The sequence below is a fragment of the Lineus longissimus genome, chromosome 6 (assembly GCF_910592395.1).
Source record: "Lineus longissimus chromosome 6, tnLinLong1.2, whole genome shotgun sequence".
NCBI classification, from domain to species: Eukaryota; Metazoa; Nemertea; class Pilidiophora; order Heteronemertea; family Lineidae; genus Lineus; species Lineus longissimus.
Window position 1 is genome coordinate 12911922 of NC_088313.1, and position 15485 is coordinate 12927406.

At 43.4% G+C, this 15485-nt stretch overlaps 2 protein-coding genes across 2 annotated transcripts; both read left to right on the forward strand.

Annotated features, from left to right (window-relative positions):
- The first annotated feature begins 3555 nt into the window (after positions 1–3555).
- Positions 3556–7643, forward strand: LOC135489369 (uncharacterized). Its single transcript, XM_064774708.1, has 2 exons — positions 3556–4461; positions 5111–7643. The coding sequence occupies exon 2, from the start codon at positions 5116–5118 to the stop codon at positions 6286–6288; it is 1173 nt and encodes a 390-aa protein (XP_064630778.1). The 5' UTR covers positions 3556–4461; positions 5111–5115; the 3' UTR covers positions 6289–7643.
- Positions 7644–7687: 44 nt separating this feature from the next.
- LOC135489991 (uncharacterized) lies at positions 7688–12102 on the forward strand. The gene is made up of 2 exons (XM_064775634.1): positions 7688–10472; positions 11345–12102. Exons 1-2 carry the CDS (start codon positions 9844–9846, stop codon positions 11652–11654), a joined length of 939 nt encoding a protein of 312 aa, XP_064631704.1. The 5' UTR covers positions 7688–9843; the 3' UTR covers positions 11655–12102.
- The last annotated feature ends 3383 nt before the right edge of the window (positions 12103–15485 follow it).

The window sequence follows — 15485 nt, forward strand, 5'->3', positions numbered from 1 at the left end:
CGACACTGACTGTATTACATGTATTAGCTCGACTGAAATATTGTGAAGGATAGACAACTACATGTAGATGTAGGTGACACTAGTTAATTTGTTTTAGCTATATCGTGTATTCGAAAATGCTGAGAAACAACCACATGCAAATATTTTTCTGAAGAAAATCTGTTGAGAAACCCATTACCTTTACATTATTCTAAACGGATTTTAATAGGTGCTATATAGGTTTTTCATGTATGATTTAAAAAGTTATTTTAGTTATTTAGAGTTTCTATGTTTATATAATACATAGACTATATAGGCCTATTACTGTATATATTATACAGATTTTTTTTCACATGGGACCTTATAGTTTATAGGTTGTCCTTTACAAACCCTATACAGGTGCTATACCGGTATAGATTTTATATAGCCTTTTTGGCCATTTTCTTTAAAGATTTGCTTTGGAGGATTTTGTCTATGGTATAAGATTGCAATGACACCATCAGTATCTCGAGAAAGCAGGTAATCCAATCAAGAATTCTATTGCGTGTAAATGCAATTCATGACTATATGGGAGTTATTGCTGGTCCTGACCAACATGGACAGAGCTTCAGCAAGTTTAGTCTTTTCCTCATTCCAATTCATGACAATGGACATTAACGGAACTGATAGCAATTTAACTTTCGCAATCTTACGAGTTCAGTCAATTCTTCGATGTGGTATGGCATGCTCGAATATTCAGATGTGCGTTGCCTTTTTCACGACCCACCAGCACGGCCATGACGGCTATGATGTTACGGAAACCTGTCATCTTCACAAGGATGCTGCTACCAAAGACTGGACTTGCAGAGACGGGAAAACAGGACATCGGCTTTGGAAAAAGCAGGTAGCCAATATTTCGGTTTTCATATTCGCAACCTATTTTGCAATAAAGACATAATTTGCTGTTGTTGCGTGCGCAACCGGTTAGACACTAGGACGGCGTTGCTTGCCTACTGGCAAGCTCGCACTGGACTGCTTGATATCGGAATTTCGTTAGTCCTAAACTGGTTGCCTACCAGGGCTAAGCCATATTTAGTATATTTAGTGTGTTGGGTTTAATTACAGCTAGTATGAATGATCTCCATCACCCGCGCATTGCGCCCATAATTGTTAGAACTCAAATTTTCTTCGGCGACGTTCTCTGATGACCGGATCGGGAGCGCCCGAGACTGGAATATGCAACTTTATGCAGCTGTTGAAACAGAAACCTAATTCTCGCGCGAATGCATGGCGTACAGTCAACTGGTGTACACCTACACTTCAACGTTGAGGGTAAATTATCGTCGTCTGATGATAACTTCGATTCAGCTGAACTGGTAAACATGATAAATTACGTGAAACTGCACAATATACTACTTTGAAGTCCAGACTACATGTATATAATACAGTCGTATTTCAAGTCGTGGACTGCAATTTGGATAACCATTTCGTTGTAGCCATCTCATGCACCGATCCAATTTGATGTTAAAAACATTACTGTAAAAATCCAGATGGAATGGCACTATGAAAACTGTCGTCAATTAAATGAATATTCGATAACCATACATAATACAACCGGAATCTGCAATAAATATTTGAAATGTTCCATAAGTATCAAATTGTTCAAACCTCTATTATTTATTGACTTAGGGAAAAAAACCAACGTGCAGGACAAAATGATCTGCATTCTTCTCGGACCAATTCCACATCGACCGTGGTTGGGAGAAGGGGAAAACGTTAGCAATTTTTACAAATTGTTATTATAAACATATTCAATATTGATCTTTTCATGTCCGCTTTTTTTCCACTGGCCGTCAGGATGAGATATAGAGTGGAGCTCATTGTTGCCAACCTCTATAATATATACAGGGTATACCAAAAAGGCGGTATCCGCCTAAACGTTAATAATGGGTTTATTTAATCAAGATGCGTGCATTACTTATGAAGATTGTCTAATCAACAAAGAGCGACAGCCTTCCATCGCCCACAATGTAATGTATAAAAACCTACTTTGAACATATTCATCCTTTAAAACCCGAACACTTCATTTAAAGATGTCATATCTTAACTTTTAACCTAAACGCCGAACTAGCAGAGGGGCACCTATCGGTCGTACCGTGATGTAAGGATCTATGGCCAGTTCCCACCGTGGGCGGCATCTGTATTTTACCACACAGGGCTAAGTGTCATAGTCACAGTGGCTCGTTTTCATTACTCCTTGAGTCCTTATCGTAACGTCTACGTCTACAGCAAAGATGATATAAGCGGAGATTTTAAACTGATATATCGCTTTCACTTTAACGAGCTCGCATTCATTGCTGGCGAATATGGCAATGATGTCATAGGTGTAAGCACTCATCATGGACGCAAATATCCCTATGAAAAGTTCCGAGCATATCAAGTCAATTTGAAGGGAAATGGCAATTCCCGAGAGTTGATTCTACCGTATGGTGAACTTAAGAAACGCCTAGGTCCAAGAAATTCGAGGTTCAAATATTTCAAAATGGTTTCATGCGGTGAGAATGTTTTCTTAGAGTTGACCTTTCGATGCAAATTTCAGAAGCACAAGAACAGGGGAAAAGCCCTGTCTGTGTCTTGGTTAAATTGGTATAAAATAGTAAACGTAGGGTTCATTCTTAAACTTCGGTATGTTGAAAGCCTAAAAGAGATGCGCTATGATCTTATGCCTGAAGTCGAAAGTGTTTTATCATTTGATATGAAGAACATTATGTTAGAGGATATCCGATGTGATTTAAATGGTTATCTCTATAAATCATCAGCCAGAACACACTCCATCACCATCTTAGAAAAACCGTACGAGTATAATAAATCCACGTCGATCATATTTTGTGATGATTTGTTCAGAAAATTGGGAGACTCTGCAGTTGTGTCTTTGCTCGGATCATATAATGTCGTCGTTGAGGTTCATCGGTTGAATTTAGTTACCAGCGTGAATTTAATACATGCTCCTAAGGAGAACTTCAAGCTGAATCCTAAGAATCACGCTCTATATCTGTTTAGGTTGCAATTGGGGCCATGCCTGGATGAATCCGAGGTGGAAGCTAAGAATACGTTATTGATGACCTTCCGTGACCCATTTGTCTCAAATCATTGGTTAATTGTTGATTCTAATGAACGATTATTTGCCTGGCCCAAATTCGGTACTGGTAAGCAAATGACCGCAAAGGTATTTACTATGTAACAAAGTACTCGGGTGGACCTATATTGTTTATAAAGCTGAACTGCACGAACATGTACAAATCTCACAGTGGCTGATTCAGAAATTAAGTAGAGACGGATACGGCACAGCTGTGGATGCAAACTTTCAGACTGCTACTATGTCTAATAATTCATTTTCGGAACTTGTAAACCAGAATCTTTGTTTAAATCCATATATCTATGCAAGACCGAATCAGATATCGTAGCATTTCACTCTCCACCGTAAGGTATCGCCGTGTCGCATGAATAAATTAATTGATATTCCGGGAGATATGATTGTCGCAATAAGTATTGTGAGGGAAATTACACATGCAGTAAATATATATTATGAGGGAGACATCCATCATAATAGGTTTTATGCTAAGATGCTCCAGTTTGGCTAGTAGGCCTATCGATCATTTGGGGTCACGTCTGTCATGACTCATACTATCCTACTTAGGGGACATCGCCGCGCGTGTCTACCTCATTCGAGAGAAGTAGTTCAAGATTCATGATCACGTTGTCTACAAAATTTCATCTTTAACTTTTGGGGAATCGTGGACGTTCTTTCGATTTTGAGGAAGGTTCTTTACGACAGTTAAGTAATCGTATTTATTCGAACCCTTTTCTCCGTATTGGTTTGCGCTGAGCGCAATGGCTTCTGACCAGAATCACCCCTTTCGGGTTCTTATTTCCGGCCACAGCTATATCGAAAGGCTGCGGAAGTTTTCTGTTTCTGTGCCCCGATTAGGGTTATTTCGCCCTGGCATGACTGGGCAGAATTTACAACTGGCCGAGTGTAACGTTGACTTCTGGGGTGTGCCAGGATTAACTTTGGCGCGCATATACAACTCGGAGGTGTACTGCTATGAGATTCGTGTTTTATCACCTGATTTGATAATACTTCAGATCGGGGGGAACGATTTGTGTATTTCCTCCTATTCGGCGGATGAAGTGGCGAGGGAGGTTACTAGATTTGCCTTCGAGTTACACCAACTTGTAAATTGTAGAGTACTGATTTCCCAAATTATTCCAAGGGTTCAGTGTCCTGCCGGATACAATGACAAGGTATTTCGGTGCAATGGGCGCCTTGCTCAGCTTAATCCAGTTTATTCACCAGTGTCTCCTTGGAAACATAAGGGGATATGGAACCCTCAGGATTGGATATACAATACGGATGGAGTCCACTTCAACGACCTGGGCAACTTCAAATTGTTCAACAGCTATAGGGCTGCAGCATATCTGTCTTACGCGGCCATTGTCTTGGTATGATTATAATATGTTTGCTCTAATTTCAGGTCGCAGGCGTATCAACTGCTAATGTAACGATCGGTAAAATTGTTTGTTTTGCAGTTTTCAGCCGCACTAGATGGGCATTTCCTACATAAATAGCCTTGCTAGATTGTTTGCGTGGGTGATCTTTTCCCGCTTTCCCTCAAAGGAGGGGGGGGGCTTATTCTCCCTATGGCTCTACATGTAACTGCTCACCCTATGGCTGACGAAAATCTTTGGCCCGAAGGGGCCTTTTCTTGGCCACACTGGTGGTCTTCGGCTCCTAGAGGGTCTTATCTGTCCACACTGGTGGTCTTCGGCTGGCTCCTAAGGGGGTCTTTTTGGCCACGCTGCGGTCTTCGGCTCCTAAGAGGGTCTGTTTATTGGCCACACTGTGGTCTTCGGCTCCTAACAGGGTCTTATTGTCTGGCCACTCTAAGGGTCGTCGGCTCCTAACACGGTCTTCTTCGGCCGTACGTAATAATCGTCGGTCTTGGCCGGAAACGGTCTGCTACTGCACCAGCTTAAATGGTTAACATTCACTTTACCATGGTTTCGGCCTACTGTCGTTTCCCTGGGCAGGTGATCCATGGCTGGATGTATTTCGATTAGGACAAAGCTTACTGTTCAATTTCTCTTCCAGCATAAATGGACAACACCCGCCCAAAGACAAGGGGGAATAAAGCGAGGGATGCAGGCAAGAAAGACAAGAAAGGCACTCGTAAACGTTCGTCCGAACAAGGGGATGGGCAGCGTGGAGCAAAGCGCACTAAACGGGATCAACCGGCTGATAACTATGGCATTGGTAATCAGGACATGACCCAGACATGCAAGGACATGATGGCGAACATGAATCTCATGATGACAAACATGAACAAGTTCTTTGCCACGAAGGCACTTTCCCAGGATCCCGTAACTATCGAGGACACGGACGCAGCTGGCGAGGTCGCTGGGGCTGAGGCCAACGAGGCATCCGAGGGCACTGGATTGTTTAGTAAGAATAATGCTGTAACTGATATGGGCAAAGCCCGCTTGAGTAGCTCATTTACTTCGGTTGCTTTGGCCTTGGACGCACATGTTAAAATAGAACACAAGGAAAAAATTTGGGCTAATGAGTATGTTGACATCGCCAAGTTGTTGAATCCGGCTTCCCAGAAAAAGCAATCTTTCAAAGTCAATGGCACTGGCACCGATGGAGATGAAACACTCACCTTCTCCTTTGGTGTACCCAAAGTTAAGATAACCTCATTTTCGCAATGGCAGTCGGCTTTCGCCATTTTTCAGTCCATTTACCTTGATAAGTTCCCGGCAGTATCTAAACAGCTCCTCAGTTATGAGGCATCAGTTAAGAATCTTATGGTCAGAGGGGGTGACTGGATGTTCTACGACGAGGGTTTTCGCCGCAATATGGGCGTGAACCCCCGTCAGTGGGACGAACCTTTGTGGGAGCTCTGGGTCCGGGCCATTCACCAAAAGCGCAACAACCCCGCGCAGATGAACCAGCAGCCCTTTCGCCAAGGCAAGAAGGGTCTTTCAGGAGCCAGTACCCGGAAGTTCCCTGCTGGGACCTGTTGGAGATACAACGGAGGCAGACCATGTCCCGCATGCAACTTCCCACACAAGTGCTCCGATTGTGGTGGGACACACCCGGCAACCCGATGCGCTGGCCAGACCCGTAGCACCAGTAACCCTACCCGCCAGCCTCAACTGCAGTCATCCCCTACCTCCTCTGGCCGACCAAAATCTATTGTTACCCTGCCAAACGGACTAATGCGGTCCAACCAACTACCCGATGCAAAGCCGGCTGCTTACGCCCATTAAACCTCAAATACTTGCTAAATACTTACAAGGTTACGACCCAACCCTGGCGCAATTTCTACTCAATGGCTTTACAGAAGGTTTCTCTCTAGAATATCAGGGTCGTCGCTCAAGCCGCGTCTGTCCTAATTCAACATCAGCTGGCGAGCACCCTGAGGTAATTGATAGGAAAATTGCATCGGAGCTGAAGGAAGGCCGAATCCTTGGTCCTTTTACTTTCCCCCCTACATCAGATTTCAGAGCATCCCCGATCGGGGTGGTGCCTAAAAAGGAACCCGGGGATTTTCGTATGATACATAATTTGTCATACCCCGGGAAGGGGATTCTATCAATAAGGGTATTCCCAAAGATCTCACCAGCGTTCATTATTCCTCCATCTACGATGCTATTTCCTACATTAAAAGACAGGAAAGCCAGGTTTTCCTGTCTAAGTGCGACATCAAGTCTGCCTTCAGAATTATTCCTGTTGCCCCTAGGGATTACCCTCTTTTGGGCTTCGTGTGGCGCGGGGAATACTACATGGATCGCGTTTTACCCATGGGGGCTAGTATCTCCTGCTCTCATTTTGAGAAGTTCAGTACTGCTATAGAATGGATTTGCCTACACAAGTTAGGGTTTTCCGCTATGGTCCACGTGCTAGATGATTTCCTGATCATTTCCCTTTCAGAAAGTTCCTCTAGGAAGGACCTACAAAAATTCGAAAGATTTTGCGCGGAGGTCGGTATTCCGCTGGCCCCTGAGAAAACGTTTGGACCCGCTATTGCACTTCCATTTCTTGGCATTACTCTAGATACTGGTAAAATGGAGGCCCGTTTACCTGAGGAAAAAATCACCAAGTTTAAACAAAAAATTGATTACTTTCTCAGCAAATCCAAAGCCATGTTATATGAATTTCAATCCTTACACGGGTGTTTGAATTTTGCGTGTTCCGTGGTGCTCCCAGGTAAAGCTTTTTCCAGGCGCTTGATTGATTTAACTGTAGGGTACAAAAACCCATTTCACCATATTATTCGTATTTCAAGGGAAACTAAGAGGACCTTTTAGTTTGGCGTGATTTTCTCGACCATTTTAACGGCAAATCATTCTTCCATGGTGACAACTGGTTATCGAATGCCGAGCTCAGACTGTTTACTGACGCTTCAGGAAGCATTGGTTTTGGCGCCCTATATAAAACACATTGGTTCTATGAGACATGGCCTGATACTTGGAAGAAGCTCAACATCGCTACATTAGAATTGTTTCCCATTGTGTTGGCAGTCTCAATCTGGGGCAAAGATTGGGCTAACCAGAATATTATATTCTTTACCGATAACGAGGCCGTGGTATCTGTTATCAACAAACAAATAATAATAATAATAGTCTCTTTTATAGCGCTATTCCATGGACAGAGTCCTTGCTCACAGCGCTCCCTCTCCAAAAGCTCGCACAAACAGCAAGGTCTTTATCGCTCCCTTGAATTTTTCAGTGTCCACAGTGTCCCGAATGTGACATGGAAGAGTATTCCATAGACGCGGTCCATAACACTTGAAACTACGATCCCCAAAAGAAGTCTTGGTTCTAGGAACCACCAGCTCCGAGAAAGCACCTGATCGGGTTGTGCGGGGAGCAGGTTTCCCAGAAACAAGGTCTCTCAGATACTGGGGAGCTGCACCCTGCACGCACTTGTGCACCTGAAGCAACACCTTAAAGTCAATCCTTTCTGCCACAGGCAGCCAGTGAAGCTTGATCAGAGTGGGTGTTATGTGATCAAACTTCCTGACTCTGCAAACGATGCGAGCAGCAGTATTTTGAACACGCTGTAATGGAGCAAGTGTCTTCTTCGGTAAACCAGCAAGTAATCCATTGTTGCAGTCAAGCCGAGAGGACACGAAGGCATGAACCAGACGTTCCCGGCTATCCTGGTCAAGGTATCTACTAACACGGCCAATACTATACAAACTGGCATATGCAGCGTTGCATATCTTCTTTACATGTGCTTGCATTGTCATGCCCTGGTCCAGAAGAACGCCTAGATCCCGGACACAGTCAGACTTTGGTACCGATACTCCATCAACTGATATTCCGGCAATAGATCCAGTTCTGCGCGATGAAACAATGTTAATCACATCCATTTTGGGGGCATTGAGCGCTAGTTTGTTTTCAAATAACCAGTCCTTCACATCCTTAACACATGATTCCACGCGTGTCACCATCCGCTTGCTCTGCAAACTATCGCCACAGGGGGCTGACGCTTCAAGCTGATTGTCGTCAGCATACAGTTGGTATGGAACATTATGTTCTTGCATGACAGCACTGAGTGGTAGAGTGTATATGGTGAACAGAACAGGACCAAGAACAGAGTCCTGGGGAACACCATACTCGAGGACAACAGAGTCCGAGCACATGTTGCCGATTGCAACTGAAAGCTCTCTGCCTGCGAGATAAGGCAAAAACCACTGGAATGCCCTGTCCGCAAGGCCAATGCGATGTTGAAGTCGACTCAAAAGTATATAATGGTCCACCGTATCGAAGGCTGCGGATAGGTCCAACAGCACTAGAAGAAACTCCTTTCCCACATCAAGTGAGCCCAGGATATCACTTGTAATGCGCAACAGTACAGTTTCTGTGCTGTGTCCTTGGCGATAGGCGGACTGGTTTGGGTCGTATAGATTGTTCAACAACATGTGATCTCTTAAGCGCATTGCTACTATTCGCTCGATAAGTTTGGAAAGATAAGTCAAATTAGACACCGGGCGGTAATTCCCCAGTACTTCCTTGTCAAGTATTGCTTTCTTAAGTAGCGGTTTGACCAGAGCGAACTTAAGAGGGACGGGCATGTGGCCAGTCTCAAGCGACAGGTTGATGATCTTCACTAGTACAGGCAAGAGTGGTTCGACGCATTTCTTCAGGAGCCACGTGGGGATAGGATCGAGACTACATCCTTTAGCTGGCAAGGAGAGGATGAGCTTCCTAACCTCACTCTCTGACGTTGGTGCAAAGTCCTGTAGCAGGGATGTGGTACTAGAGCCATCGGATGTTGCGAGCGGTTCAAAACCAGAGTCATCAAATTTCTCACGGATGTTGCTGATCTTCTGGCTAAAGAAAGAGCAGAAATCCTCTGCAATGGCCTTCGTGTCGGTATTATCTGGCAGAGGAGACACTGACTTCTTTCCAACAAGCTCATTGACGACCTTGAACAGGTCTTTGCCATTGCAAGCCTTGATTCTCGAGCTATGGAAAGAAAGTTTAGCCTTATCAATCATCGTACTGATGGCATTGCACTGAGCTCTGAGCATTTGTCTGTTTATTTGAGTTCGTTCATTTCGCCACTTATTCTCGAGTTTGCGGCGAATTATTCTTGCAACAAACATCTAAGGAAAAGCAGGTCATGTCCTTAGTTCGCTCTCTGGTGAAAACATGCCTCTTTCATAACATTGTGGTCAAAGCTAAGCATATTCCCGGCAAAAGGAATGTTCTAGCTGACATGCTCTCTCGTTTACAGATACCTGCATTTCTGAGGCGGGCACCTTGGGCGGATGCGACGCCCACTCTTATCCCTCCAAACCTGTACCCGGATGGATGGAATCTGCGCTCATAGAATTGCGTGGCAATATGGTTTCATCAGCTACTATGTCTGCTTATCGCAGATCTTGGGATAATTTTTCTCAATTCTACAATGACTACATAGGCGGTAACTTAAGCCTACCCATATCCATACCATGTTTGACTCTCTTCATCGCATTTTTGCATGGGCGGGGGTTTTCTCCCCCCTCCATAGCGTCATGCATGTCAGCTATAGCATATTTGCACAAACTTCGTAATCTACCTGATCCGACAAAGTCATTTGTCGTAAGTAAATTAATCTGGGCCGCTAAGAATTTACGCGCGCAACCAGACATCCGCCTGCCTGTTACCAAAGAAATTCTTCACAAACTGCTGGTTGCGACACCTCGGGTGACTTCATCACACTACAAGTCAGTTATGTTTCAGACCGCATTGGTTCTTGGCTTCAACGCCTTCCTGAGGATTGGGGAGATGCTTCCTTCGTCTAAATCCCGTGCAGCCAACTGCCTTCACCTGCACGACCTCATAATCCAATCAGATGGGCTAATACTCTCCTTCCGGAGATTTAAGTCTAGCAACACTCAGGGTTCTCAAACCCTGAGGTTATCGGCCAAGACAAGCTGCTGCCCAAGGAGGATACCGCGGTGACGTCACATCACGTGATCCCGACCCATATTAGTGATCGCTATGGCCAATCAGATTCAGTCGACTGACAGCACCAGCACTGAACACATCTCCACGTCTCACTGTCTGGTGCGCTCCTGTACACAAAAACACCAATAGACATGAAATATTGCAATACCTAGTATGGATTCTTCCTGTGTAAAATAAAATTTACAGAGCAGATTAACTTCCACGAATAAAAAAGACGTTTGGTGTGGACAAAGTGCGGAAATAATGTCTCCGCTAAAATACACTACGAAATACACTAGGCAATGCACTACGCAATTTACAGTAGAGATGCAGTTGAGTTTGTTATTGTTTTGACTTAGAAGCCCGCCCATATCATAATATATTCATGTATTCATGAAGTATGAACTCATTTCTGTCTCATTCAACTGTAAGAACAGTCAATTTCTCCTTAAATCATCACCGAAACCGCGATATCCGCAGGAAGATTTCGTTCTAGTGTCCGAAAATGCATGATCTTACAGGGGCGCTAACTCGACAAATAGAGGGGATCTATGGGGATCTATGCGAGTTTTAGGTATTACAGGTCTCGAACTTGTAAAATATGTAAACATTGCCCCATATCTGGGAGACTGTTTTGAAACCATCGCTAATTTTGGAAGATCGGTGCCCGGCTATTTGGTTTAAAAACCCTATTTTTCCCCATCAAAACAGCACTTTTCATTATTCAAATGATAGCTTATTGTCTGAAGACTTATTTCATAGCAGAAAAGTACTAATAACTCTGATTTGATGCGAAAAACCTAACTTTTTTGATGACTTGATTTTCCCTTGGCCGTGGATCGAGTTTGTTTACAATATGCAGCGCCATCTTGGAAAAGCCGTGACGTTACTGCGGTATCCTCCTCGGCTGCTGCCCTTTAGTGCATACGAGGGAATTTCTGGCTGTCCGGGGTACAGCACCCGGGTTGCTTTTCTGTTACCCCTGTGGCTCCCCTTTCCTACGCAGAGAATTCGATAACACGCTTAAGCGTGCTCTCTCCTTTTGTGGTCTCGACTCGTCCCGCTTTAAAGGGCACAGTCTGCGCATCGGGGCAGCAACACAGTCTGCTATCGAGGGTAAATCTGATGCTTACATACGGGCAGCAGGCAGGTGGGCGTCTGACGCATTCCGCAAATACATTAGAATCTCATAATTACATGTAGTTTCATGATATTATGATGTATACGGGGTCAGACTGAGGCTGCCCGACTTTGATTATCTCACTGTAACGGTATTTCCCCAGTCAGACTTAGGCTGCTGGGTTTACGTTAACTGGCTCTATATTATACGTGTTGGAGAGAGCATTCTCTGCCGGTTGTGGGGTGGCCTCAATGACTTTCGGCTTGTGGCGGTACCCTCTCAACCGTTTCTGCAAATTGTCTATTTTAATATGCTTTTGGTCACATGACCCACAAGTCCAATCTCTATTGTCAACCATGGTCATGTGACGCATTTAGTTTCATACCCTTGCTAGGGTATCTTATTTCATGTTTTGCAGACAATGCTCTCTCTTGTAATTTGTAAAATAAATATATTCCTCATATCTTGGCCTAATCGGCCCATAATCAATCTATATAACGTGTTGTGTTAGTCATTCTGAGTATCTGGTGCATAAAGCGTTTTTCACATCATTTAGATCTGGCCATATTTACGTTGCTCTTCTCTTGTCATTAAACTGTAATAGTGTGATCACCAAAATTATAGTAATGTTTACACCGACTTGGGCAGCCGGTGTCATAAAGTTGACCGGGTTTAATTGACACCATAAAGGAGCATTGGTGAGGCCAGGGTCATTCATATAAAAATTTGAAAGACTCTCAGACTGGCTGAAAGACTCTGGTTAGGCCAATCCCAACGATACTAAGTAATTTAGTCTTGTGAAACACCACTTCTTTTGGTAAACGAGATGTTGTCTCATTCCGGAGTTCAACTAAGTGCCCTCGACGAGGCGATATGAAAAAAGCTATGATCAAGTCGAGGACTGTTATTTGAATGACGGTCGCCGTATTTTAGAGATAATCTTTTAAATAAGAGTCTGGAAAGAGTCAGTTCGACCACTAAACTATTATGGCAATACAACGCAATAGTTGTAAATTGAAAGTGTAAGAAAGCGTTATTCGGAGGTTTCAGCTTGCATCTTCTTTTATTGACGGTCATGGCCTCTATGGACCATAATACAATCCATCAGAATACAATACGGCCGGAGACTTTTTCCAGGGGGACATTTTCCACTTCTACACTGGATTGTGTGACCCAGTTCGATTTTGTCATCGATCAATTGAGTTCACCATCGCGTTGCAAAGATATCTGGTCGATCATCTTCATCAAAACGGAGTTTACGTCCTCATTTCAAAGATGTCTCGTCGCCGTCGTCACCGAGTTGGAGTTCATGCTCACGTTCGTGTTTCAACGATCGCTTGTCTAGTGTAGTCACCGAGTCGGAGCTCACGACCACGTTTCATCGATCTCAGGTTGATTATTGTCACCGAGTCGGAGTTCATGCAAATCTTTGATCGTTGTGTTTGTATTTTTTAAGTCTATTTTTGACTACTTCTCAATGTTGTCTAGATGCATGATTTGTGCTGTAATGTTATCATTAATCCTGTGGTTCTGGTCATCATTTAATCGCGAGGCTTTCAAGCTTCCTGGGATCACTTGATGAGCATGAATAATTGGTGAGATAGAAGACATTTGCAAGCAAGTTGAAGTGTGATTTAGATTCGATCGAAACCTTCCGACGTCCGCTATCATTCATGTATACTGTACCTACTCAGTTATACCGACAGTCCATTAAATATTCGTAGATCAGCGGACCGCCTTTTTCACCATGTGACTGTGGTAATGCTACTCACGTGGTACATATAAGCCCCGGCAACATTTTAATATTCATTTATCGGGGTCAGTTCAAATGCAATGGAAATGTGATCTGACAAAAGTCTGTTCAATAGCCGTGTCGGCGGGTTTCATGCCTCACGGATTGGCTTTACAAGGCGATATTCAGGTTGTTTGAAATACAGGGTGTCCCAACATTAAAGTTGCAATGCTCCTATTCATTAATCGGGGTTGGTCAAGTGCATTGGAAAAGTGATATGAATCTAGTTTCTAAGTCTCGTATGGGGAGTCCAAGACCGTCTGTGAATGTTTTGATCTTGGCCGATCGCTGGTGCAACCAGTAGGTCTATAGTGACCCACGCCCATGACTTAATGTGTGCAATCATTACAAAATGGCCAAAAACAAATTAACATCAAGAGCAGCAGAGGGAACCATAAGCTGGGGTGTACAGTCGCACTTTGCTGTACCATAGAAGGAGAAAAAGCGCCAGCTTTTGTCATCATCAAAGCTGCACAGGAAGGCCCATTGGTACGGCGACTGCGTCAGAATTGTCCTGATAATGTACGGGTAGGTAAAAAATTGATTTCTTTTCAATCCCGACAAACACCGCTTTGCTTTATAAATTGTAAATAAAGGTATGAAATGTTGGTTCGATGACTATCAATTGTAAATTTATCTTAGTGTTAGACAACTGAAGACATGTACCAGTTTTTCTGGCTGCACTGTAAATCTGGATGTTTTTAAAGAAAACACATTTACATGTTATTTCTGTTACAGTTTCAAAACACTTATGACACGTTTTTTACTCAAGATGTGTTTAATTTCAAAACACAAATTATGAAAAAAACATGTGTTCTGTTTATAGTTAAACACTCAACTAAACGGCAGGCGTCTAAGTTTGTCTTGCACGTTGCCTCAGTCATCATTTTTTGCCCCGGTATACCTAGGTGTATTAGACATGTATTAAAACAGTAAAAATTGATGTCTTTCAATTTCTGAAGCACATTCACTGTGTTGTAAAATAAAACACTAGGCGTTCACCAGGTTTCCTGTATTTTCAGGTGATTGGAACGCCAACTGGATGGATTAGACAGGAAGCTTTGAAGTTCTGGCTCACTGAGGTTTTCTGTCCTTTTGTTGATGGAATCGAAAGAGAGGAGGTAGAGGACAATTCGCTATTGATAATGGATCGCTGTCGTGTTCATCTGCAGGAAGAATTTCAACTTCAAGCCGCTGCTGTTAATGTCGTTACTCAGTACATTCCCCCTGGGTGTACCTCGATTGTGCAACCATTGGATTGTACAGTTATGCCGGCCTTCAAATCAAGAACGCGCAACGAATGGAAACGGGGGGAAAAAAAACGGATGCAAATGGAAGTTGTCCAAAAATTCAATGGGAAACCGTTTTGAACATTGTGTCAAGGTCATGGGATGCAATAGTGCGTGAGGCCATCGTGAGGTCGTGGGACGTGGCCGGGCTTATGCATGATGGAGCAGCAGCTGACCATGATTTGCTATTAGACAATCAGGAGATGGACGATTTTGAAGAAGATGGACTTGGATTTGATGACGAGATTGACATTAATTAGTTGATTTGTTGACTTAAGATGTCAATGTGTTGGAATTGTTATGTAAGAATGTTGTTTTTGTTTGAGAACCTGTTTGTTCAGGATTTATCAACTGTTGAATAAAAAATGAATCTTTACATTTTAATTTTAGTCTTTCATGTCTGACAAAATGAATCAAGGAAAATGAAATTGCCACCAATCTTTTTCTATTACCCTTGGCATACCGGTAACAATGCACCCTCTGTTCATAGCTAAATGCCCATAAAGCTTATTGATTTTTTTGATAAAAGCAATAATCATCAGCAAGTTGTTGCTTGACCGCCAGCAGTGTTCATTGGAACGTTTATTTTGGAACACCCTGTATTACAAACAGCCTGAATATCGCCTTTTGAAGCCAATCCGTGAGGCATAAAACCCGCCGACACGCGCTATTGAACATACTTAAGTCAGACCACATTTGCAATACAGTGAACTGACCCCGATAAATGAATATTAAAATGTTGCCGGGGCTTATATGTACCACGTGAGTAGCATTACCACAGTCACATGGTGAAAAAGGCGGTCCGCTGATCTACGAATATTTA

What these genes read in the sequence shown, in the direction of transcription:
- LOC135489369 (XM_064774708.1), top strand. Translation starts at nt 5,116, where the DNA reads ATGGACAACACCCGCCCAAAGACAAGGGGGAATAAAGCGAGGGATGCA.
- LOC135489991 (XM_064775634.1), top strand. Translation starts at nt 9,844, where the DNA reads ATGGAATCTGCGCTCATAGAATTGCGTGGCAATATGGTTTCATCAGCT. An exon ending in TGCCCAAGGAGGATACCGCG is followed by an intron (nt 10,473 to 11,344) that starts GTGACGTCACAT and finishes GGAAAAGCCGTG; the next exon opens with ACGTTACTGCGGTATCCTCC.